The sequence below is a fragment of the Rhynchophorus ferrugineus genome, unplaced genomic scaffold (genome assembly GCF_030347505.1).
Source record: "Rhynchophorus ferrugineus isolate W39M unplaced genomic scaffold, kcgeb_rfMv2 rfM1, whole genome shotgun sequence".
NCBI lineage: Eukaryota > Metazoa > Arthropoda > Insecta > Coleoptera > Curculionidae > Rhynchophorus > Rhynchophorus ferrugineus.
The window spans coordinates 25,697,612-25,724,989 of NW_027472580.1; the positions used below are offsets into that span (position 1 = coordinate 25,697,612).

Here is a 27,378-nt window from a genome sequence, read left to right on the forward strand (position 1 = left end):
GCCGCAAAACAAAGCGTATAATATACTGAAATATAACCTACAAGACTTTCCATGTAAACTGAGTAACACATACGTATCGCACCATTGACACGAAGTCAGTGTTGCCAACTTGCAACAAGACGCGCTGTATTGTTTATAGTCATACTTTTTACCTATCCCCTGTAACGCAGATGAAACGATGAAATAATTCAGAAAAAGTTCGTAATGAAAAAAAATACATTTATATATATTATCATAACAATCCGATTTCATTAGATAAAATAATATACTACTTTAACTACTGACTACTGTCATCATACCTAGCTTAAACTGTTGTTGTTATCCTCTGTGCATTTTTCTTTTTCACACTGGTCATTGGTCATTGGTCACGGTTAATTTTATCATAAATTTCCACAACAACCCTGATATTCTTAGATAGATTTGAACTGTACTTTGTTAGAAAAAGTATTAAAATTAATTTACATCAACATCGCATATACAGACTGAATGATATTTCATATGTAACGGTGACAAAAAGTGTATAGTATATGGGAACCTTTATATGCTATCAAGATACATGATTTCCGGTAAGAATCTATCATTCCAAGCTAATTCAGTATTAATGTTTCGTTCCTTAAATTTAATTATTGTTTCCAAATAACACTATTTTGGGCAAGAATCGTTGATAATGGGGGTGATCATAATTTTTAATTAAAATTCAAGATTCGGGGTCTAACGTACCATCAAATCTGTTCTTTGTTTTCATTGTCAGATGCTGATCCAAAATTTTTGCAAACCTATTTTATAGATGTCAAGGAGCAACAAATTAACACACGCTATTTATACAACCACATCGACCAGATAGTGGAAAGAGAAATTATGACATTTTTAAGAAATTACAATCAACTGTTCCAGTTTTTCAACATAATTTCCAATAGGTTGCAAAACAAGAACTGCGTTATTATTAAAGAAAAAGTACCATTTAGAGATCACGTGGGAAGATACAATGTACGAACTGTTAATGAAGTAGAAATTATTATGGCTGGCGACCCATTTAACCATCCGGTCAATGACCAAACTTTCATCATTTCTTCAATGACCGACAATGATATGTCAATGACAATGATATATAGACAGATGTGTAAGTCATTAGTGTACTGAATAATTTTTTTTCTCTGTGTAAACTGGCTATGTGGCATATAAAATAGCTATAGGGTTACAATTTATAGTCCTCATAGAAATAACAATAGCGGAAAGTCAATCGATATGTAGGTACCTGAGATATCCCTTTTCCCTTTTCATGACGTACGAAAAGAAAGAAACGTGTTCAGTTGAAATTCTACAAGCGTAGTGAACAGACTATAAAATATACTCTGAAAGTGAAAAGAAAATATACAAAATTAATATTAATTATTAATATTATTAATATATTAAAATATAATATAATAATAATATATTAATAAAAAAATTGTATTTAATCCAAATACAATTCATGGAGTTTTAGACAGTAAGGAGAGATTTAATTATTTTATTTTCAAGTAAATTATTTATTTTATGTTTTCCATATTAAAAAAATAGTAATAAATAAATTTTAAATTGTTTACAATAGAGTCACCCGCTCTCAGAATAATAAGAATTTGGAGAAAACATTCGAAGCAGAAGAATCTGATGACGACTGCATGTTGAACAGTAGTGAAAAGAATATTTTCCCCCGAGTAAGGCGGCAGCTTCGGATTGTGATGATACCTGTATTAACATTTCTATTTTCTCTTGTGTACGTTGAAAGTTATAATGCATTTTGTGTTATATAAATTGTATAATTTATTCATAATAGATGATGAAATTGCACTCAATAATTAAGATAAAGACCAGGAAGATGAAGATAAAGAAAGTGAAGATGGAGAGGATGAGGGTGAAGAATGTGAAGTAGAAGCGACGGCATCTGGAATGACAGCAAAAGATGGTACTCAGTGGGCTGCGACATCACCAAGTGAACATTAAGCTGGGAGGCGTAATATTGTTCGAGAGAGATGTGGACCTAATAGGAACACCAACATGCTGTCAAATCTAGATACGTTAAACTAGAAAAATATGTTCGGTATGTGAGAACCTATTTGTGACGAACACTACATTACAACCACGACATGTGAAGGATGTACGAAATAATTTAATGTACTTCAATTTTTATATGGCACTGCATCATAATAAATAAAATAATGTAAATAAATAAATAATAAAAGAATGGAAAACTATATTAATAAAATAAAATAAAGCGGAGTTATGTATTTCTTACTTACTATTTTTGTTATTGTTTATATTAAGAATTATTGTTTAAATAAAAAAAATTACCAACTATATTGTCTATTATCAATTTAAAAGTCAAATTAACTAACTACTTTAATAGTGGGTACCCGGGTACCTGGATATTGAACGGGCGGCGGTATCAAGTCTGATAATTATTAACTTTTTTAATTAATTGATTGTTAACTAATTTGACGAAAAATGGATGTCAAATTACTTCAATTTCGGGGATTCCAGACGGCCATAAAAAAAATTTAAGAAGTTAATATATATTACCTGCGGATTTGAAATTGATACCCGGGTGCCCGATCATTGACCGGACGGACCTCGGGATATACGTATAAAAAGCAGAGCTAAGAATTATTTTCAAATATTCTTATCAAAATTGTTCAAGCAATTACAATGTATTTTTAAAAAACTCCGTCGGACCTGCTAGAAATTTACATAAAATTATTTTATATCGAACGCCTAACAACACAGTTCCCTGAACCTATTACATAACAAAAGACAATTTGTTTTAATGTCTGACTATCATTAAGGCATTTACGACAAACTATTACAATTTTGCTCATCAAATGTTTCAGAAAAGCCTTAATTATTATCCCAAACAGACTACACCTATACAATAGACACAATTTCGACAAAATCTAGTCGCTTTACATATTCAAACTCCAAAAACATCATTTACTTAAAGAGACCTTTGCCCTTCCACACCTTCCCGATTTCAAACAAAACTTGTACTCCCTTTCAACTCTGCTACCACATCGTTAATTTTTAGTCTTTTCTGATTTCAATATAAGCCATAAACACGTCTATTCAACTTCCTTTACCGGGTTGCTTTATTAGACCTGTTTCTCATTTCCTCCTTTCAAAATAAACGAGCTTATAAAGCGGAAAATTAGCGCAAAGAATTTCCTAAAAAAACACGATTATTATTTCGTTCCTTAAGAGATAATAGAAACATTTATTAGGTCCGTGATGGTTGAAACCCTGATGGAATACAAATGAGGCCTTTGAAGGTTTAGTCCCTTCTTTCATTATTTCATCTTACCGTCGTTTATAGAAAAAAGCAGTTTATTTCCTTTTATTTCTGACGGATGCTTGTCCGTTATGTTAATCGAATATTTATTGACGGGGACCTTGAGATAAATTAAAACTTAATTACCTGGGTGTCTCTGTGGATGCTGTATGTACTCCAGCAACATGGTTCGACTTGATTCGAGTCCAGTCCCCAGAATTCTAGTTCTTCTTCGAATAGTGGTCCGCAAACATTTGTAGGGTAATGTAGTTTACCAGTTCTGTAAAGGTAAATTATACTGAATTAATAGCTAACATAATTTTATTTATTGTGTAAGAAATATTATTTAAAAAATGAAATATTTATTTTTAATGGACATATAATTTCCATATATTCTTGAGTTATTAAAGTATATATAAAGTACCCAAATAAACTTGAGCAAATCTAAAGTCAGTTTCAAAGAGTCATAAAAAATTATCAAACTAAAATTGAATTTAATTTTCAAGTTAGAAAATCATCAACAGTTATATAAACCCTTATCAGATTAATTTACATCTCAAGAGTAACAAATCATCGAAGTATCAATAGCACAAGGATCTACAACTTAAGTATCTTCAGGATAGGTACACCAATTTTTAATATCATACACCAGACCATACAAAAATTAAGAGGTTTAGATAGAATTCCACTCTTCTTTTAAATAACTATTTTGATGTTACATTGTCGATAGTAAATTTTAATTTTACAGCAAAGTTATTTTCTCATTTTCTTAAAAAACCAGTCATAAAAAATTATCAAACTAAAATTGAATTTAATTATCAAGTTAGAAAATCATCAACAGTTATATAAAACCTTATCAGATTAATTTACATCTCAATAGTAACAAATCATCGAAGTATCAATAGTACAAGGATCTACAATTGAAGTATTTTCAGGATAAGATATTTCCAATTTTTAATAGGAAATATACTTTTTAAGGCCAATTTTTAATTTTATATAATAGATATAATAATCTTTAGCTTCAGTAGATTCATTCCAAGACCTCCCCAATTTGTGGATGCCACCACTATCCTAGTTCGCCAGAAGGTCTGCATAATATGCGGTGGCAATAACATACTCATTTTAATGAAAATAAAAGTGAATGAAAAGATTCACAAGTTCCCAAAGTCAGCGCTAAATCTGTCAAAAAAATTAACAAGTTAGGAAAATAAGGAAGATAATTTCTTTGAGTACTTTCTTTATAGTTTTTTAAAGGGTAGACACTCCTAAGTCTCTTATTTTGAAGCAAAACTAAAATAATAAACCTCTCGTAGAATATTACCTACAGGAGTGAAATGATACGTAAAATATGTTTAATCCTTTGTCCTATCACATATATTTGCTTCTTCTATTAGTAGAATACGATACCCACTTCCCAATTTGCTTTTTCTAACAAATTTGATTTAAATTTAATTTAATTCAGAAACATTAGTTTTAGTATGTGATATGACAGGTAAAAATTTACTGTCAGCGTTCAATTTTTGGTTGTCGAATAGAATAAATAGTACTCCATGGTGCTTAATATAACCAAAAAATAAAGAGAATGATGATTCCAGAATACAAAATCAATGTTCAAGGGACGACTTTCACACCATTTCACCCAAACAGTTTTAACTTCTTCATTGTCTAAGCGCGAATTAAAGCTACTTTTATCGGAATAAAATAAAAAAATCCTACGGAATAACGATATTAAGGTGGTTTAATATTCGGCTGTAAGAAATTCAAATTTAATTTAGATTCGAAAGGACAATTAATGCCATATTTAAATGTGATTTTTCATCTCTCCCGAGACGCTACGAAGAACGTGCCAAATAAATGGATTAGGCGGATTTGTTTTACCAGCTTAAATATTATGAAGGCGACGTGGGCTGTTACGAAGCCTCTTATAAAAAAAATAAATTTCTGTATAAAATATTAATATATAAGGAATATTCAGTAAGATGTCCATGAATAAAATTGACACAGTTGCAGAGATAACAACTCTCAACAAGGAGTTAGTACCGTGCACCAATTTAGATTCTAAACTTTTACATTAACATTGTGTTTATATTATTTCTTTAATAAACGAATTAAAATTTCTTCATTTCCATCTTTTTTATAAATTTCTTCATTCTTCTTGCAACATATCGATATCGATTCATTTCCAGATTTTTTCAATATTTTGAAACTATGTACCAGCCAAGCTAATTCCGGTGAGTACGCTCTATGCTACCGGACTTCCCATTTGAGTTGGAACAGTGTATCCTTCAGAACTACTGCACCGTATAGTCAGACGTCGTCATGAAGGACGAGGACTTTGAGTCTCTTACTCGCTATTGCTGGTATTTTCACAACAATACATCTGAAATGACAGCTTCATTCAGTTTTAGCTGTTAGTAAAATTCTCACATGAAGATTTTGTAAAGATGCCTCGATGTCGATGTGCTAGATATACATATATATATATATATATATATATATATATATATATATATATATATATATATATATATATATATATATATATATATATATATATATTTAGGGAATAGTCTCACCCCCCAAATTTTTTATGGCTAATAAGTGTTAAGTTAACATTACAGTTATATTATTCCTTTAAGGAGCTAGAACTTAAAACTACAACTATGTTGACCAAAAACATAACAAATATATTGTAAAATATTTGCCATAATCCCCCAAAAATAGGCAATAAAAATTTTACTAATTAAATATGTGATCATAATTTTATTCTCAAAACTATCTCACTAACGCCTGGTATTTTTGTAAGTATTAAAAATAAATTTTAATTCGTACCACTTTGTTCTCATCGTATTCAGGATTTTAAATATTAAATAACTTCGAATTGCTTAGTACTTACTATTCTGTTTTTCAGTTCATCTCATCAACGAATAATATTCTTTAAGTAGGTATAACCTTCGATTAACGAAGACAACTTACTTTGATGTTACATTATCGATAGTAGATTTATAATATGATAGACAGGTTTAATCTATTTATACCTTATATGAACTTTGATTTTCTTTGAAATTATTTTATTATGCAGTAGCAAGCTAAACACAATGAAATTGAATGATTCCTCAGACGCAATAATCATATGGTTCAAAAACGAGCAGCATTCACTATCATCCAGAAGTAAATTATGGTGGCAACAAATCGGTTACAGTTGGAGAAATACCCATCGTTTGCCAATATTGTAGGCATTAAAATACAACGATGACTGATCTATATGGTGCCGGTGGAAAAGTAAAATTACCAGATACATTAGGTTCATTCGTTTCTGGAATGGAAAATGGTTCTAATCACCTCCTGGTCAACAAACAGGAAAATTTATAGATGTAGAGGACACAATGCCCACTCAAGGTATTATAAAAATGTTTGGTAACATTCAATTGTGTATCAGAAAAAAATTGATAAATTCTTAGACAACTGCAGATACAAAGACACATTTAAAACTTTCTAGGAGCACTTTTACCAGACACAGATCATCAATTTTCACAACTTTGTTCTATAGACAAACCAGATACGCACGTTGATAGTTAATGAGCAACAATTTTGTAAAAATAATTAAATTAGCAAAGGCAAACTGGGCAAAGGCACAGTCGATAGCACATAAATAGTTTAACTACAACAGGAAGTTGTCCAAATGGAACAACCACTACACATATACATTTCGTTCATGGTTTCTTCAGGAGGGTGGTGTTATATAGAACGATTAATCCAGCGGCAGATATTTTAAGAAATCGGTCTGGTATGTGGTGATGTGACGCGATTATATAATTTTGCGCGCATTAATATTTTGTTAATAATTCATTATAAGGATTCTTGATATTATTAGAACTGGATTTAGCTATACAATGCTGTCTACCTTTTCTCCTCAATAAGTTATTATTAATCCTACACATTACATAACAGGCAAAACGTTACAAAAGATTCTCAAATAGGTTGATACAGCGTAGTTAGAGAATATACAAAATGCCTCAAATAACTCTCTAGCTAGCTCTAGCTCTAAGCTAATATTGTAATAGACGGCATCTACGCCATATAACTGACACATAGATGGCCCTACTAGAATTAAATCCATATGTTTTTTAGCTAGCCCTAACCCTCAAAAGATGCGTGTATAAATTTGACGGCTGTCGAATCATTAGTTTGTGAATTATAGAATGTTAATTGAAGGAACTTTTGTTATTTTGAAAAAAATTGACAAAAAGAATTCTGCGTGTTGATAAAATATTGATTTTTGAAGGTAAAAAATATATTTGAAGCAAAAACTTAGCTTGGTACCGAGTTTCTGAAAACTGCCCCAGGAAAATCAACCATCAAGCATTGGTATGCTAAGTTTAGACGTGGTGAAATGAGCACCGAAGAAGGTGAACGAGGTGAAAGAGGTTGTTACCGACGAAAATAATTAAAAAATCCACAAAATGATTTTGAATTACCGTAAATTAAAACTGAGTGAAATAACAGACACTCTAAAGATATCAACTGAACGTGGGTATGAGAAAGCTCTGTGCAAAGTGGGTGCCGCGCGAGCTCACTTTTGATCAAAAACAACGACGAGTTTATGATTCAGAGCACAGTTTGAAGATGATCAAGCGCAATAAATCCGACTTTTTGCGTCGATATGTGACAATGGATGAAACATGACTCCATCATTTCACTCCGATCCAATCGAAGTCCAATCGATAGTCATTCGAGCGGACTGAACACAACGAACCCGCTCCAAAACGTGGGAAAACGCAACTGTCGACTGGCAAAGTTATGGCGTCTGTATTTTGGAATGTGCATGGAATAATTTTCATTGACTACCTCGGAAAAGGAAGGACAATCAACAGCGACTATTACATAGCGTTATTGGCCCGTTTGAGGGACAAAATCGCTGAAAAATGGCCGCATCTGAAGAAAAAGAAAGTGTTGTTTCACCAAGACATTGCACCTTGTGACAAGTCAGTGAAAACTATGGCAAAAATCTATAAATTGGGCTTTGAATTGCTTTCTTATCCACCGTATTCTCCAGATCTGGCACCCAGCGACTACTTACTGTTCTCGGATCTCAATAAAATGCTCGCTGGAAAGAAATTTTCATCGAATGAAGAGGTGATGGCCGAAACTGAGGCCTATTTTGAAGCAAAGGACAAATCGTACTGCAAAAATGGTATCGAAAAGTTGGAAGGTAGCTATAATCAGTGATCAGCTATATCACCCTTGAAAGAAATTATGTTGAATAAAAAAAAATTTGCCAAAAAATATGTTTTACTATGGTAGGTCTGGAGTTGATCTGTTATTGAAAGATATTATATTGGGGCATATTGAAAGTGACTATGGAGTAACATTTACTGATAAATAAGACAATCTGGATAATACATAATACATATGAAACTTCTACTACTAACTGTCAGGCACGCGACTAAAATTCAAAAGCAACTGGGTGGTCATGGTGCAGTTTAGCAGCAAAATCTCAAGATACGAATCCGCGTCGCTTATAATACCATTGTTACTATAATTAGCAAAGTAATACCATTGTAACTACAATTACGTATGAACAAAGCCAGAGCTGAGAAATGAGTATTGCCCGTCGAGTAACATGCAGTAAGATTCCGGACGTCGAAAAACTGTCTTCGTTTGTCATTTTTGTTTTAACGGATGGGCTAATATGGACGCTAGTGAGGGTGATTAAAAAGAAATTAACTTAAATTAACAGTAAAAAATAATAAAAATGATTGGTAAATATGTCATCTGTGGTCAACATCGGACGAGAATTTCTTGAGTCACATGCTCATGGAAGGCCGAATGTCAATAATATCGGTGTGATATGTCAAAAATGACAGGATTATCGATTAACATTCTGTAAAATAAAGCGTGAATTGATTTTATTCTAAATTACGGCCTCAATTTAAAAAAACAAAAACATGTGCGAATCTGGCCATATATTACTGTCACATCTAGCACTCAAAGTATTAAGTTTCAATTATATTACATACTTTGAAATAGTTGAAAAACGCTGTAACGATAAAAAAAAACTTAATTAAACCTCTTCGCCAAAACAATTAATGAAAAAGGCATGACTCAAAAAGAGCAACTTTTTACCAACATACAAAAATTGCCTAGTATAACCTTTTCGGGCGCATTTATTTTGCGAATCAAAATATGCGAGAACGTCACGGATTTGGCGAGTGTCTTTGTCACGACGGACACAATGCAAATGAGTTCGGAGTATTCCTCGTTGTTTGTAGGAAATCTCCTTGGGCCATTAAAAAAACAACTGGAACTGTCTGGAAGTTGGCGAAGTAGCAGCTACAAGTATCTGGCATAAAATACGGACTTAGTTATAATTCATTGGTCGAGTGTACATGCCGCTTGTTTGTAAACGTTTATTTGCATTTGTTTTGTCTTTATGGTGTAAACTTTAGTACGAGACCAGTTAATATTACCTCATTTATTAGCGAGATAAAAAATGTTCATTGTTGTTACAAAAGATACTTTGCTGAAAAAAGAAAGCACTGATGACATAAAATTGTCATATTAAATTTATATTATAAAGTAGCTATTAATTATACACATTAGCTACAATATTTCCTTTTTTCTTTCACAAGTAATAAAATATACATCTAAAATATATTATTTATTCCATAAAAATAATGTTTTTGTGTACTATAACGACCTTACTGAATATTAGGTGCTTGCATATATTATGATCATATTATCACCCCAAAAAATTAGTCATTCTATAAAAATTAATAGAATAAATATTAATTAAAATACTTTCCATCAATTTCTAGAATTATTTCCTATCTTTTCAGTAACATCGCAATACCGTGTCGAAAGATCGAAGTTATGACCAGAAAGCTGCATCTGTAGAGTAACCTGGGTATGCCTTAACTTCCCTTTCGTGCTGCAACAGTGTATCCTTCACAAGTTTCACAACGCCTGGTCAAGCGTTATCATGCAAGAGGATGACTTTGAGCCTACTACTTACTATTGCTGGCCTTTTCGCAGCAACAGGTCGTATATAGCTCTCTATTAAGTTTTAGCAGATATATCCAAATTAGGACTTTATGCTCATTAAGTTTCATAGTTTCATAGTTTCCACTGGATCTTAAGGCTAACTCGATACTTTTATTTCCTAGTTATTCTTTCTCATTCCAATACGGTTGCTTGTGTTACCTTAGGATTGAACATTATTCACCAAATTTCCCCATTACTTCTCACCCAGCTCCTTTTATCTCTTCTTCAATCAATCTTTATGATATTTAACGCTGTTCTCTTCAGAAATTAGGTCTTCCTTTAATCAAAGAAACTGTACTTCCAAGAAGCGCTTAATGGTGTACTTTAGACAAATATTTCCACAATAATTTGGATATTTGGACAGAAGTATTGCATAATTTAGCTCATTCACCAATTGTATCTTTTCATTGTAGTTTTGTTGTTTCTTTTAGTAAGAAGCTAAAACATGTGCTATAACAGATATTGATAATGGATGCATCGCTTCAATCAAAAATAAATTTGAGTTTCAGCCACGTCAAATTATTGTACTCTTCACCTATTAAATATACTGCATAACATTGATTTTGGTCATCAGTTATCCTCGATGAATATTAGAAGAACTTATAAGGTAGTGAATATTAATATTCTATCAATTCGATATGATGTCGATTAAAGGTACCCTAAGTACACTAGCTATGAGCTATTAGAATCAGGAAACATTGAAAGACATCCTTAGTCTGCGGATCTTTGACTGATTGTAGTAGCTCAATTGCTGACTGTTTATTGGAATTTATATTGGAAATTATTGGAAATTGGAGACACCAAAAGCGTGTGATTACTAACTAATTAACAATCCTCAACAGCCTTAATTTATGGAAGGTGTTATGCGGAGTAATAAATACGGCATTATATATTTTGAGAAATCAATGTGTTGTGTGACGACATGATATGATTATATTTTAAAGGTTTCGTTTGCATAAAAGACAGTTCAATCGATTTTTTTCTATTTTAAAGTCTCTTTTTTTTATCAACGAGGGTTAATTTGGATTGGACCTACAGTTTAGCATGGGCTCCCTCCGCACAGTAATCGGCATTAAGACAACCGATTGGCGAGCGACCAACTTATAAATCATCCCAGAAGACATCCGATTTTACCCAGCCTGGTTACTGGCCTGACTGGAATCATTTTCCTTGTCGGATTTTACATTCTTGTCTACGATCATAAGTTTAAAACACTCACAGACATAACTATACGACCATATCCTAGCCGGATTCCAACCCGCCACTATCACAACAGTAGGGGAACCGTCCTGACGCCTTTACCACTGCGCCAACTAAGCTGAATTATTTTTAAATTACAACTAAATTATTTTAATGTAAATTATAAGTTTCTGTTTTTTAATCCTAGTAGTCAACATAAATTAATAATTTAATTAATCATTACTAATCCATCTATGTCAATATTTAACCCATTTTCTGCAAATATTTACTAACTGCATGTGACATTAAAAAATTATTGAGAGTTGATTGGCCAAGACTGCCGGAATCAAACGTAGGGGAAAGTTGAACGAAACAGGGATAAAAGTAGTCAGCGGATAATTGAAAATGTTTTATGGCAACCTTTTCGGACATCGACTATCTTAAAAAGTTTCCTCCCTTTCTATCCCTTCGCTGACCTATCCTTTTGCAGCTTTCTCAGCAAGGGCACATTTATCAATGCCACTACCTCTCCTAACAATAGTATTTTTCTGCGCACTTTGCAACCCAATCGCTAAACGTTTTAATATACTTTAAAATAAAAAAACGGGTGAAAAAGCAAATAACTTTAAGACGAATATTCCAGTTTTTTGTAGTCTAGTAGTAGTTTTTGTACTGCTCGTTAGTCATTATATATTAATTGAGAAACGCGTAAGATTTAAAACAGACGCAATTAATTTACTAGAAAACCATTTTAAGATTGCAAAGAAGTGAACAAGATGTAGTATATGATTTGTTCGTTAATGGTATACGCATTTCGATAATCTGCATCAGTATATGTTAATTTAGTATATATATATATATATATATATATATATATATATATATATATATATATATATATATATATATTTATAAAGATAAAATATGGAACACATAAGACAAGAAATTATGATTTATTAACATAATTTTATAAACATTTGAAAGCATTGATAAAAATTAAGTTATTTAATGATTAATACAATAAGATATGTAACTATATGGCATTTTATTATTTAAACCACAGTTATTTTGATTATTTACTCTATAGATTTAAGTTCTCGAAAGTCAATAGTAAATTTAATAATTGTAAATAAATTCCTTTAATATAGAGGTTATTGTTTTAAAAGTTAAATATCAATTTCAAAATTGTTCTTTTCATATATTCTCTGTTTTAATACACAAATATGTATTACTCCATTTATTATTCTAAACTTTCTTTATAGTACAAAAGTAAAAAAAGATCGTGTATACTTATATTTGATGAACACTCTAAACATGCTACACTTCTGAAAATAATCTTACTTATGATACTTTGTTATAATGTTTAGTGGCGAAGCAATTTATACTTATTAATAATTTATTGATTATTGAAAGTTACTGAAAATTATATTATTATATGTATTTTAATATGTTTTAATATACAGGTAATTATTATTTTAATTAACGTTTTGTATCAAATACATTTCTCATCTAATATTGAAAATACAACAAATATTAGTATCTTATTTCTTTCTCTTTTACTCTATTCTGATAGAAACATTATTAAATTAATATATTGTGATCGAAATTCGACCACAGAGCGATCACTAGTTTGAATTAATAAAGAAATATGTATTTATTTTGCGTATGAACAAGCCTTTCCTTTGCCTTTTAAACGAAAATATAAACCCCTAGAGATAATCTGATTATTGAGAAAAACATTGTCAGTCAAATTCAGGATTTTGTTCCATGTTAATATCTCACACTATATTACCCAGACATTATTTACTTTTATTATCAATGCAATAACTAGCAATGAAACGTGTTTTTTTACCAAAAAACCTATCAAGCCCAACCTATAACAAACCCCCCTCCCCATTATTAATTGACAGATATATTTTTACGCAGTAATTTTCCAGAAACGACAAAAATTACATTAGGCTTGTTCTTGGCGATATTTTTAACGATCAAAAAAGAGATAATATTAGATAACTATTACGACTGCGACAAGAATAAAAAAAAGATTCAGCATTTTTCCCAAAAGGCATTTTCACGTCGAGAAGAACAGAAAGCTACAAAAATGTAGTTCTCTGATACAGCGAAATCTGTCCGATATATTATACCTAAAATCAGATTACCAAATCGAGACATTTCTCTATTGAATAAAGAGACATTTAATAAAAAGGTACAAAAATAAATATAAATATAATGAAAAAATATGTCGAAACAAGTAGAATAATACGTATGAAATTTGATATTACTTTTGCTTGTTTTTTTTGGTCTTCGTCTTTTCCTGCGTTATTATAAGAGTGTTTCCTTATATAGCTTTATATCATTCCAAACTATGTCTTCTTCTGCCCACCTTATACACGTCTTAACTTTTTATCTTATAAGGATATTTAATACTCTGTTCTAAGTTATTAAAATATGGTCTAACCATTTCTTTATACTTTCGTTTAAGGGAAGTAAATACTAATATATATGCGCTAATAAACAAAACGCTTAAAAGCCTTAAAATATTATATTTATTTACAAACTAGGGTTAATCAGGAATGGACCTACTTTTTAACGTGGGCTCCGAACCACGGACCTCGGCATTAAGCCTACCGACTGGCGAGTGACCAACTTGGAGATCATCCCAGAAAACATTCATCTTACTCAGCCTGGTTACTGGCGTGATTGGTATCATTTTGCTCGTCGGAATTTGCAGTCTTGTTTAAGGAGAATCACAAATGTTATACAAACACAAATTTACAACCATGCACCCAGCAGGGTTAGAACACGCATTTATCGCAACAGCAGGAGGACCGGAAAGCCGGCTAATTGGAGATTTAACTCTACAAGTGGCCTTGTAAAATTATTTCACGGCATCCACTAACCAGATGGCAACGCAATGGCCTTTTCGAGTCATTTAACTGGACTGTTTGAGTTGCTGGAGTAAAAATCTTCAAAGACATTTGCTTCGGTTCACTTGAATTTCAGAGTTACATTAATTAACAGAGTTATTTCTCGTTTATTATCGCGAATTTCCAATTTCGAATGGAAACTGGTGAATTAATTTTCTATGTAGAAAACAACATACAGAAAATCTGTATGTCTGGTATATTATGCATGTTTTTACAACTAACGTCAATATTAGTTAATTATAATGTAGCCTTGTTCTAGAAGTATTATGTATTATATATGTATTATGTATAGAAACTGAGAGAACGAGACATCTAAATCCTAAAAGAATCTGGCTCTATTTTCGAAAATGTATGAAAAATTTTACATATTAAAGTACAATTAAAAAATAAGTTAGCAATTGTCATTTTACATGTTACATTACATTAAAATTTATGAATGTTCCAGGCAAGAGTGTAAAGTCCGACAAGGAAAATGATCCCAGTCACCCCAGTAACCAGGCTGGGTAAGACCGGATGTCCTCTGGGATGATTTCTGAAGTTGATCACTCGCCAGTCGGTAGGCTTGATGCTGACGACCGTGGTTCGGGGCCCACGTTAAACTTTAGGCCCAGTCCAGATAAACTCATAGTTCGTAAAAAGGAGACTTTAAAATATATTTAAAATTTTTTTAAAAATATTTTATTAATATAGTATTTTTAATTACCCCTGAAATATCAATAAATTTTATTCTTATTTTTAATCCCCCCCCTCGTATTCCATAAACCCGCTGTGCGTGCCCTCTGGTGGCGTGGCAGAGCATAATTTGGTCACATTTTTATACAGTGGAGATCGCATTCTATGTCTGTGATTATTTTGTGATCTAGTGTTCTAGTGTGGAGTATTTATAAGAAATCTTACTATTTATTAGCATTATTTGTATTTTAATAATGGAATGATATTGAAGTAAGTAATAACAGCATTTCGGTTTGTATATTGACACCTAAAAACCACTTCTTGCTCAACAATCTTCACTGATTTTCTTATGTAATTTCATCGAGGCATAGAGATAGAAGCGAAAGACGATATGAAAAATAATCACCTAATATTCGCATTTCAGAAATTGAATAGTATTGTAATTTAATAAAAATATAGCTTTTCTGATATTTTCTATGCCATATTTTCAGATGTTATGTTCTGAGTTCGAGGAACTGATATCAAATATGGTTTCAACCCCAAAACTACAAGTAAATTGTTTAAAAAAGTTAATTCCGTTTATTACCCTGTATTTCCCATATTTGTTTAATTAATAAATTCTAATAATAACTCTAATAAATCTCATAATTATAATATTAATAAATAAATTTAAGTAATAATAAGTAATAATCTTTTACCGAAAATATTTTATACTGTGAGTACTACATGTTAATTATTAAAAATTTAACGAAGTTTCTTTTTAATTAATTGCGTTCCAAGTATTGATATTTTAGGATAATTTAATATAGAAAAGACGATATCACCCGGAAGCTTCAACAAAAACGCATTTATTCATTCATTATCCCATAAGCTTGCAAAAATAATTAAATTTTCGTTGAGCTCCCAGTCGGATAAAGTTGTATAAAAAAGACCAAATTAGATAGCCATTATGCCCCGACAGGAAACAAAGAATTGGCTCAGCTTTTTCCGAAAGGCTTTTCCACGTTGAGAAGAAAAGCAAGCCACAAATGTTTATTTCTTGATAGGGAAGAGCTATTTAATATTAGAGATAATTTCATTTTATTCTTATAAGATAAACTTTTTTGATATATTTCATTCCATTTAGTTCAAATATAATAATTTACACATTTTATTTCTTTTTGCATAAAAAACTAATTTAACTTAACTTAATAAAAAAGTTTTCGTCGGTAACAGACTCTTTTGGACGTCCACTCCGTTCAACGTCTTCGGTGTTCATTTCGCCACGTCTAAACTTAGCATACCAATCCTTAATGGTTGATTTTCCTGGGGCAGTGTCCGGAAACTCGACATCAAGCCAAGTTTTTGCTTCAACTGTATTTTTTCCCTTCAAAAAGCAATATTTTATCAACACGCAAAATTAGTATTTATCCATTTTTTTCACAATTTAATAAATAAATATATATATATATATATATATATATATATATATATATATATATACATATATATATATATATATATATATATATATATATATATATACATGGCATGTAGATTAAGTTGTCTATTAATTAGTCTTTTTCTAAGTCCTATATAAGTTCAATCATCAGATCAGATGATGTTGAACGTTTTAGTGTACGCACTTCACTATCACGTCGCATATTTAGCTGATTAGTGAGTACACCGGAATGAACTGACACTATTTCGAATTACTTCACAAACACGTTGAATTATTCTTGTTATAGGTTCTAGCAGAATATCGCGTTGTATCACTTCATTTAAAACAGCACGGAGCGTCAACAATGGCACGCAACACTTTATTTTGGAACCGTTGAATGATAGATATCTTAGATTTGCTAGAGGTACCCCATAGTCAGATTCTATATGATCAAATAGGCTTGAGGATAGACTCATACAGCAATAGCTTGATAACTTGGATTTGCGCCCGATGAACCAATACATTTCATATAATTTCAGTCCAAGTTGTTTTTGTTTAGACAGCATGTTATTCCCCTAGGTTAGGCGTCGATCTAAAGGCATATCAAAATATTTAACTTTCTCTGCTTGGGGGAGATGACAATGATTGATATTCACTGGTGGATATGTTCTTCTACGCAGGCTAAAAGTTATATGGATGGATATTGTTTCATTGGCTTTAATGTCCCATGTCTTCCACCATAATTGTATTTACTCCATGTGGTCTTGTAGGTTCATTGATACTGTGATTGGATCTTCGTAAGATGCTAAGATTGCTGTATCGCCTGCGCATATATAAAATATAGACATAATTTACATCATTCAAAGTAATAATATAATTTTGAGGATAATAGAATCCAGCAATTATCTCTTTCCTCATATCGGTCTCACTTATGGCACGGTTAAAAAAACTTTCGTAAGGATACGCTGCAATAAAATAAAATTAAATATTATATCATTATTACTTTCCAAATATTAAAATGCGATGAAAATATTTGGGATCATTGTTCCATTCCCTTTTTCATACTGCCACTTGCCAATTTAAGATTAGTTAAATTAATGTTATCAATACGTCAGAAAAATAAAACATTTATCTCCGTCCATTACTCCCTCAAAATTAACACATGAGGGAATTCGTGTATATCTCCGTCTGTTATCAATAATATAAAAACAGTCGAAGCGTGCATTTAACTGAAATAGTAATTACTATTTTCTATATGTATGTATAAATGTTTCCGACTCACTGCGTTAAATCCAAAAAATACAATTATGTTGCAGTATCATGAATCGATCGACATTTCTAATTATTGTCAACTTTTCCTACTAGGTTGACTTTTTAGATGACGGCAACATAATTAAACAAGAAATATTGATTTCACGAAAACTGAAAACAACACCAAATGGTATCGACTTCATGAATTCAATATCGGAATATATTGAAAAATATAATCTCATGTGGAATAAACTTGTCGTCCGTACTCATGGTGCTCCGGCAATGTTGGGATCACGGCTGGCGTCGTTAGTAAAACAGAAAAATCCTGAGGTAATAACAACGCACTGTATCATACATTGCCAGGCGTTAACTTCTAAGTCTCTTTTTGGATGTATTAATCATACACTGCAAATTGTCGTAATAGTTGTAAAAGTTTCTTTAAATACACGTCTTTTTAAAATATTGTGCACTGAAATGAAATCTGACTATAGAAGTTCGATGGCTATCGAAATGTAATATGTTAGGAAGATTCTTTGGACTGAGAGCAGAGGTTGAGATTTTTCTGGTTGACAAAAAGAGTGAATTTGTTGAAATAGTTTATTAATCCGGTATATCGAATGAATTAGGCTAACCTTGTGGCTATTTTGACACATTTAAATAAATTGAATATGCAACTGCAAGGGTGCGGAAATAAACAATTAAACAACGTTGCAAATATATATATTTTAAATTTCGCGCTTTTATTTTCAAACTTCAGTTGTGGTTACGTAAAATTGAAGAAAATATTTTTTCAACATGTGCGACATTAAAAGTATTTACGGAAGACAAAAAATATGACTCAAGTAAAGCAAATAAGAGGTGGGTCGAAAGCCCCTCTACCATTTAGTAAGTAAGTTTGCATTTTACAAAAAAATTGTTTTGGTCTCTACATTTTTTTTCGTTACGAGTAAAAAAATATTTCTGCTAAATGGTGACCGCGATTCGCTATGCAACTTGCGGCTCTTTTTAAGGCATTTTCCATGACATCCTGCAACATCTAAGGCTGAATTTATTCAATTTCTTGACGAGTATTGTCTCTAAGATGTTGAATAGTTTGGTACTTATTCACATAAGCTTTTGATTTTAAAAAACTCCATAAGAAAATGTTTGGTGCTATTAAATCTGGAGACCTGACTAGCCATGTTAACTCGCCATTTCGCGATATAAGCCTTCGTGGAAAAACTTCATTCGATAATTGAATTGTTGAACGAGCTGTGTATGCTTTGGACCCATATTACTGAAACCACATGTCCTCTAGTTCTTGCGCTTCCATTTCAGGAATAAGAAATTTTCGAATGATGTCCTGGTACCATTTACCAGTAACAGTAACTGCAACACCTCGGTCATTTTCAAAAAACTAGGGACCAATGATGTTTCCAGCATGAATATGACACTACACAGTTGTTTTTAGTAAATACAATGATTTTTCATGAATTGAGGATTCTGTATTCCCCAAAACCGACAGTTTTGTTTATTAATATGGCCTCTGAGAAGAAAATGGGCTTCACCGCTCATTATCAATTTAGACAAAAAATCTTCAATTTCGTCAAACAGTTTTAGAATTGTATTGCAGTACTCAACTCGTCTCCATAATAAAATTTGGACATCTACACAATACAATGGTTAAAGCGAAACTGATCTAAACGTCACATAAACAAAATGTGGCGCAATCAAAATGGTAGCGGGACTTTTGCCCCCATCCTATATACAAGAAAACATCAAAAATCATCTACAAATACTGATTGATGAATTTAATCGTTACGCCCCAGAATATACTGAAGAAACTAAAGTTGATCGAAAACTAATCCGTAACCCTTTTAGTACGGATGCTGCTGAAATTTCTAAAGAAATCTAGGAAGCACTCATTAAATCCTAAAATAATAGAAACTGCAAAGACGCTTTTACAGTTTCTTATACTAAGCTTAGATAATTCACCTTGCGATATTTTTTGATATTCTTAACAACTTATTTACGTGAGCAAGGCTTTTCTGCTTTGTTGGTAATTAAAAAGAAGGCGAGAGATCGTTTGAAAGTAAGTGATGATTTACGTGTAGCTTTGAGTAAGTAACAATATTAGTCCTAGGGTAGCCGAACTGAACTGATACAGAATATGTAAGCTCAGAAATTACATTAAAACATTATCAGAGAAATTTATCTTAAAAACAGTATTATTTATTTTTATGTAATTGTAATTTAAGTTATTAATTGAAGATTCAGTTTGATTATTACAGTGCTCCCTCCTAACAAAAATAATATAAAAGTGGTCCCTGGCCAAGAAAAGGCTGGGAACCCCTGCTCTAAATCAAAATCTCCATCGACTCTTTCGACTATCTTACTGTTTTCAGTCGATAGTTCCCAACGCTAAAAAAATATGTAATTTTGAATACATAAATTAAAATTGATATTGAATATTTAACAGATCAGACGAGGAAAAAAATCGACGTTATCATAAAAGATTACGCTCTCGCTGCTAAATATATTCCAGCTTAATATTATTGTTTAATAAGTTGGAAGGCGCGCCCTTTAAATCATTAACTGCTGCGCCTTTTGTCGTTCGTTGTGTACGAACGACCGTGAAATTGAATTCGGGCCCCGAAAAAGTTTCGAATTTATTAATTTTCATTTGGGTTTCAGTCAATTAACGAGGGCGTACGGCCTTCCTTAAGACAAGACGGTTTTGTTGGCCGTGTATAATGTCGTTCGGAATGAAAGACGGAGTTTGAACAAGCGGAATCATTTAACAGGAACGAATTTAAGGCTTGAATTAACATCGCTGATAAAGAGAGCCTTGATAAAAACTCGCACGTGTTTCCCTCGTTAATATTTATTTTAATTGTGTTTTATGTCAAAGGGTGAATTCAAAATATTTGTAATTAATTTTAGCCCTTTTTTGACTAACTAAATATGCCAAACCACACCTCTATAGATCCACGTTTTGTTGGTAACAACTATATATTACTCGTAAGTGGACAAGACTTAGGAGATAGGACGGTCTTTAGTTTTCTAGGGTAATATTAGGCACCTGCTTTTATTGTAAATCTTGTTTGGGACTTTGTAGTTGTTTTATGACTCTTCGATATATCTATTAATGGGCCAATACACCATGTAATATGTATGAGGCTCTGCGAGTGCACGTTACCCACGCACCGGGTGAAAATATGAAGGTAAAACATTCACGTTCAAGAGACCTAGTTATGAACACCTAGAAAAACGATTGCTTTGATGTTATCGCCTCAGTGTAAATAATTGATTAACAAACTAGTAGTAAGTACAATAAGTGCTTTATTTACATTCAAGTCTAACCGAAATCGTGAACTGTGAGCAATCAAGGCAAATTGAAATTAGCGTCAGTCTGTGAATACAAACTAATAAAAGGGCTCCAAAGGCACTACAAATTCGATGATATTGACATTTTTTAGACATTTATTTCTTGGTTATGTTACAAAATTATATTATTAATTGTATTGTTTGGGCTTGGCACCGACTATAAAATGATCAGTTGGTTGTAGTTAAAATAATGTTGTAAATAAATAAATAGATTTAGGTAGGTATTAAGCTAAATTGTATGTATATAGTAGAATATAAAATACGTGTAGTAGATAGGTTAATTAATTTTTTTTTGTACTATTTTTATATAGTTATTACAAGAATTAATATGTACATATTTTATATTAAAATATTTTCTTGTATTAACAATCTAAGTTTGATCATTATTTTAATTTTTAGTGAGCTCCATACTTATTTTTAAAAATCGGTTCAATTTTTTTGTTAAAAATTTATTGTTTTTCTTTTTTTAGTGTTAGATATTCATTCAATAAATTACGCAGTTATTTTATTTAATTACAATGGGTAGAGCAAGTAAACGTGTAGCCCGTATGAGAAAAAATAGAAATAAAGAAACAATGATTGAAAATAACGTGCTTCAGGCTCTCAGACCCGCTATCTAACCAAGATGCTTTGACAAATGTTTTAACTAAACAACAACAAAGACTTACTGTCCCCGCCGGGAATCGAACCCGTAACCTCCGTTTGCGATCTAACCGCTGTAACCATTACACCATAGAAGCAGTTGTCTAATATATTTCCACTAGATCTTATATGCTATAGTTAGTGCTGCGAAGTCGGTTAAAATAAAGAAACTAGCTATCACACCAATTGACTGAAAATGTCTTTTCGAAAAGTAAAACTACTACGATAATTCGAAACCCAAAAAGTCATTGACTAGTTCTAGAGAGCCACTCACATCTACAACGGGATAAATATACGGTATGGAAGGATTAATGTTATTAGGTATTTTTATGCATGGTAGAACCAAGCAAAGTGTAGTATATAACTGCAGATGTCTAGCCTCGCCATCTGAACAATGTTTTAATGGATAAACTACTACACTTCGAAAAAAAATCCTAAAGAAATCTAAATTGATGGAATCGCCATTTTGAAATAAAGGTGTGAAATTTGTTTAAGAGATGTTAAATATGATGGAAAATATTTTAATTAAGATATATTTTAACAGAATATGAGCAGGTAACCAAAGTTATTGTAATTAATATTAATTATTATAGTAAATACATTAATATCAAGTATCCTATTAAATCAACTACAACTTTAACATTAGAAAATATTTTGCATTTTGATATGTAACATAAAAAATTTTAATATAAAGTCGTAAACTTAGTATGGTTGCTGAACATGCACTATTTCATTAATTGCTAAATGCATATTCTTAGTTAATCTATATAATATAACAAAATAGATATATACATATCTATAATTTATATTATTTAAAACGTAATTCAAGCATAGTATATTTGCTCTCTACTTGGGTTACACGTAACATCTTTATTGCCTACATATATTAAAGCAGGACATTTTGCAATTTATTATTCACACTGCCAAACCTTTATTGAGCCACCACTACAGTAGTTCGCTGACCCAACATATACATAGGACAACGGCTAAGACATTCCTGGTCTGACTAATAATTCTTAAAAGTTTCCTTCAGGGGAAATACAATCTGGGCAGGATTCCTCTAACATTTATGATCTGTGCATTTAAATTGTGCTATTGAAACTAAGGATTGTCTTATACAATGCATTATTTTGGTGGAGATTATTTTTATTTTTCATGAACAAACGTAAGAAAATGTAACCTTCCATCAATTTTCACATAAAATATTACAAATAAATTCCCTATCCTTGAGAAATTATATACGAGGGTAAAGTTAACAGCTTCATACAGTTCCAGCCAGCAGAAAAAAACAACAAGATTCAAGTTTATTTACACCAATTTTTGTATTATACATTTGAAGTATATTCGTCAATATTTATACACTTGAAAATCGTACAATTCTAGACATTCTATACAATTATTCTTCTGCGCTGTTCTGAAATAATCATCTGAATTTGGGAACGTGATCGCACCTCTACCAAAAATGACCCACATTACGAATAGTTAAAAAATAGCAACAACAACGAAAAAACCATTGAAGATGTAAATGATGTTGTGTTGGCCGATAGGGAAGTGAAGATAAGTAACGTAGCTGAGAATGTGCTTATATTAAAAGAAAGCAGTTCGAGATATCTTGCACAAAGACCTAGGAATCTGAAAGATTTGCATAAGATGTAAATATAATAAATAATGTGATAATGTTTTGCCTGGTTGAAAAAAGAATATTTCACTAGGACAACGAAGCTAAAGCCTCTAAACGAGGGAATATTGCAAAATTTGAGATACGATTTACTGGGACAAACACGCCCTCCCTCCCCTAATCTGATGAGTTAGCGCCCTCGATCTTTCACTTTTAGCCAAACTTGAAGATATGAGTATCTGCGAAACGCTGCGAAATGTGCAGTGAAGAGGTCGAGGGGACTCTAGATGAATACCTCCGCATCCTTGCAGACTATCACTCATGGGAAGAAATACTGATGTTGAAGAAATACCTAGATGAAGGGTCAAGAAAAATTCATTAAATAATTCTTAACTGAAAGTCCCGCCTTGTCGTTGTCAGGACGCAAGCTTTCACCTTACCCTCCTATCTATTAAAGAATAAACATTGAATATATCTTTTAATTAAATATAAAATAACATTTTTGAAATGTATTTTTAAGTAATATTTAGTCCAAATTTATGAGAAAAAATGTATATCCGATAACAATTTGAAAAATCAATTACTTTTTGATTGATTTCTCAATATTATCTCCTTTTAACTTAATACATTTAGTCCAGCGTTTTGCGATTTTTTAAATTACTTCCTAATAATATGCTTTCTCAAGCCCCTCAAAAGTTGTTTCGACTTCGACCCAAATATCTTTCCACCCAGCCATTTCTTCAATTTGAGAAACAAGAAATAGACCGAGCGAGCTATAGAGAGAAATGCTGGAGAAAATGTTCGATGGTGTAGCTGTTCGTAGCCCAATTTATAGATTTCTGTCATGATGATTACGCACGTACCCCTATATATTCCCATTTCAAACTTTTTTCTTTGTCAAGTATAATCGTTTTTGCAAAATCTCCGAATAATATTGATGCTGATCTTGATGGCACAGAATACCCTTAGATTTTATCAAGCCTTTATTCGGACTGTTTTTTTGCAATGGTTTTTTGCGCAGAAAATAATGCTTAATCAGCACACCAAAATTATGGTTTTCGATAAAATTCGATAGACTGTCTGCTCAATACCTATCAAACACAAACTAAATGATACAGTTTACTCAAAATCTAACAGTAGTCTTTTAATAAATACAGTTAACATATTTAAAGTTACTGTGCGGAAAATTCAAGTAGTCACATCAATTTGCACTCGTATATATTGCTTGCTCTCTGTGAATGTAAGTTGAACAGTGATTTTGTCAAAGTCAAATATTCATAATTGTAAAATTAAGTAATGTTTAATAACCTATATATATAACTTTATAATGAATGAATAATTGTTCCCTACATAATATTGAAAACTGATCAAATTACCATTACTAAAGTAAGAATGATAGAAGTAGCAAGCACACATGACCATAATATGTCTTTGTAGGTAAAAATTTCTTCTCGTCACCCGAAACCACTCACGTGATTAAAATAGTCCGGCAATGGCTTAGGAAACATTGCAGGAAACTTCAATATAACCAGAATTTATTCTCTCGATGGACTAAAACTGTTTTACTTATTAGAAGGTTTATATTTCCCTCGAGAATATACTATTTATCACTTAAGCCGAACTAATTTTGAATACGATTTAAATAGATTAATATAAACTTTACTTTTCAAAATTAATAAACAAAAGACATTTATTTGTATAGTTATACATTTAAAAGTGTATAAACAATATTTATTGGAAATCATATCAATAATTGCTTAATATTATTATAATATTATTGGTTAACAGATAGCTATTTACATCGTTCCATGGATAGTTTTACCTATATATGTTAAAGTTAACACGAATTATAATAACAGCTTTAAACATTTGTTTACATAGATACCTTTAAGTTAAATTTTTCCAACAGATAATAGCAGGTCTCTTGACACCACCCAAAACACATCTTGTATAAAGATAAAAATATCGGCCTGTCAGAACATATCATGTAGCCATTGATCGGCACTTCAGTACCAAATCATGCCACATCGATCTGAAGAAGTAAAAATCAACAGCCTATCTTTCATAACTCTTGCAACGTGTTCCAACACATCTCTATAGAATGTTGTCATATAAAAGGATAACTTCCCATCTTTTATTCGTCATTCCTGGTCTTTTTCATACCAATTGGTTGTTTAATTTGTTCAATTGACGTCAAAGCTCGTCACTTACTGATATAAACATATGCACAGCAAGACTGTATGACCATGGATATGTTATTTCGCTTCGGGGACGATGTGGATGTCATTTTGGTGTCACTCTTGCACCAGTCGCAATATAGCACAGAAAACATATTTCTATCTGGCAACCAATGAAACCGCGATGTTGAGACGGCTAGAAATGATATTTTCAGTAAATTCATGTGGTACCAATTTTCCCTTCTTTAGGATCTTTTCCACCATATATTAACATCTGTAAATAGTTGATTCATCTACTTCTAAGCTGCTTGAAAGTTGTCTTGCTACTCATTCTGCTTCAACTCTATTGGTACTACAGACCATTTCACAACAGACAATTGGATATGTCGAAGCAGCATTACCATAAGTATCTAAGAGGTTTTCGATAACAAATTTCTTCACAGTTATTGACAAACATCAGACAACAAAATTAATGAATGACTAAAATACAATTTTAAACGTTCTATGATTAGCGTCTCTTTATACTGAATAACTCATACGTATGTAGAGAAATGTCAAAACCATGGAATTTTGCAGTTCGATTGGATTATTTAACAAAATTTAATTTAATTTTTAGACCTTAGAATTTTCGCTAATCTTCCTCAAATAAATTTCCTACAAATCAGCAAAAATTCTAACTCCCAAATTACATCATAAAATGCACATAACTAATACTAAGCAATAACATTACCTGTAATAATTAAGAATTTGAGCAAATACTCCGGGATGTCTGTCGAAAAAATATTCATTCAACACTGGGTCATAATTGGCTAAGGCTTCGGTCAACCTGGACAGTCGAGTGGCTGGAATTTTCTTCAGCGTGGCCTTGTAGGTTTCGTACCGGATACCGCCCACGTTCAGAATTATTCGATTTTCACCATCCATACCACCATTGCAATGATTACCCGAAGCTCAATGTTGCAATATTCTGAAACAAGAACAATTTATATGGTTAAATAAAAAGTTTGAGTAAACAACATTGAAGTATGCATTAAACAATTAAAGTAAATATGAATTAAAAATTAACCTTTTACATTTATTTTCCTGACATGCATATTTGTATTAAGATAAACTAAATAAACTCGCTCGCTGTAATTTAAAGTCAATGGACACTTGTTTGCATAAATAAGATTGTACTTTTATGTTGTTAATTGTAGTTTTTATTCGGACTATTAAGATTATTAGGCAAATAATAATATCTGTATAATACCAGGTGCAATTCCATACATACAATATATCTGATATCAATACATGTATTTTACGTAAATTGAAATGAAGATTTATTTTCTTCCTTCCAGTGAGACACGTCAAACTGATACATGCGCACTTTAAATGACATAACGTGTATTATTATCATAGAGAAATAGAGATTTAACTTCATAGGAAATTTTGGCGAAATGTTTCGCGACGTCCAACATGTAGATGGCGCGACCTTTAACATATTACTTGTTTTATTCGCTATGCTAAGATCCGCGACGTGATCTGATTGGTCATGTCGTTCTACGGTTTTTTTATTTTGTACGCCATTTTCAATGTGCCCTATATAGAGAACAGTGTGGTTAGATTTTTATAATGTATATATTATTAAATATTTATTATATAAAATAATTTATTAGTATATACAAGTCGGTAGTTGAAATGCATTCTCGTTCTAGGAAGTGTTGTGTGCCCGGATGCGAAATGCATCATCGTTTTTAAAAAACCTAAACTGGTTGGGTTAAACATGAAACAGATTTATGATCCTTACA

The 27,378-nt window shown here is 31.7% G+C and overlaps 1 protein-coding gene across 2 annotated transcripts in view; it reads right to left on the reverse strand.

Annotated features, from left to right (window-relative positions):
- The window catches only part of LOC143206558 (potassium voltage-gated channel protein Shaw), a 334,396-nt gene that overhangs the window by 157,547 nt on the left and 149,471 nt on the right, over window positions 1-27,378 (reverse strand). For both annotated transcript variants that reach the window (XM_076419165.1, XM_076419164.1), the window contains exons 2-3: window positions 26,322-26,558; window positions 3,446-3,578 (exon numbers count right to left, since the gene is read on the reverse strand). In XM_076419165.1, the coding sequence (XP_076275280.1) occupies window positions 3,446-3,578; window positions 26,322-26,515 (327 nt within the window). In that variant the 5' untranslated portion in view covers window positions 26,516-26,558. The remainder of the gene's footprint in view (window positions 1-3,445; window positions 3,579-26,321; window positions 26,559-27,378) is intronic.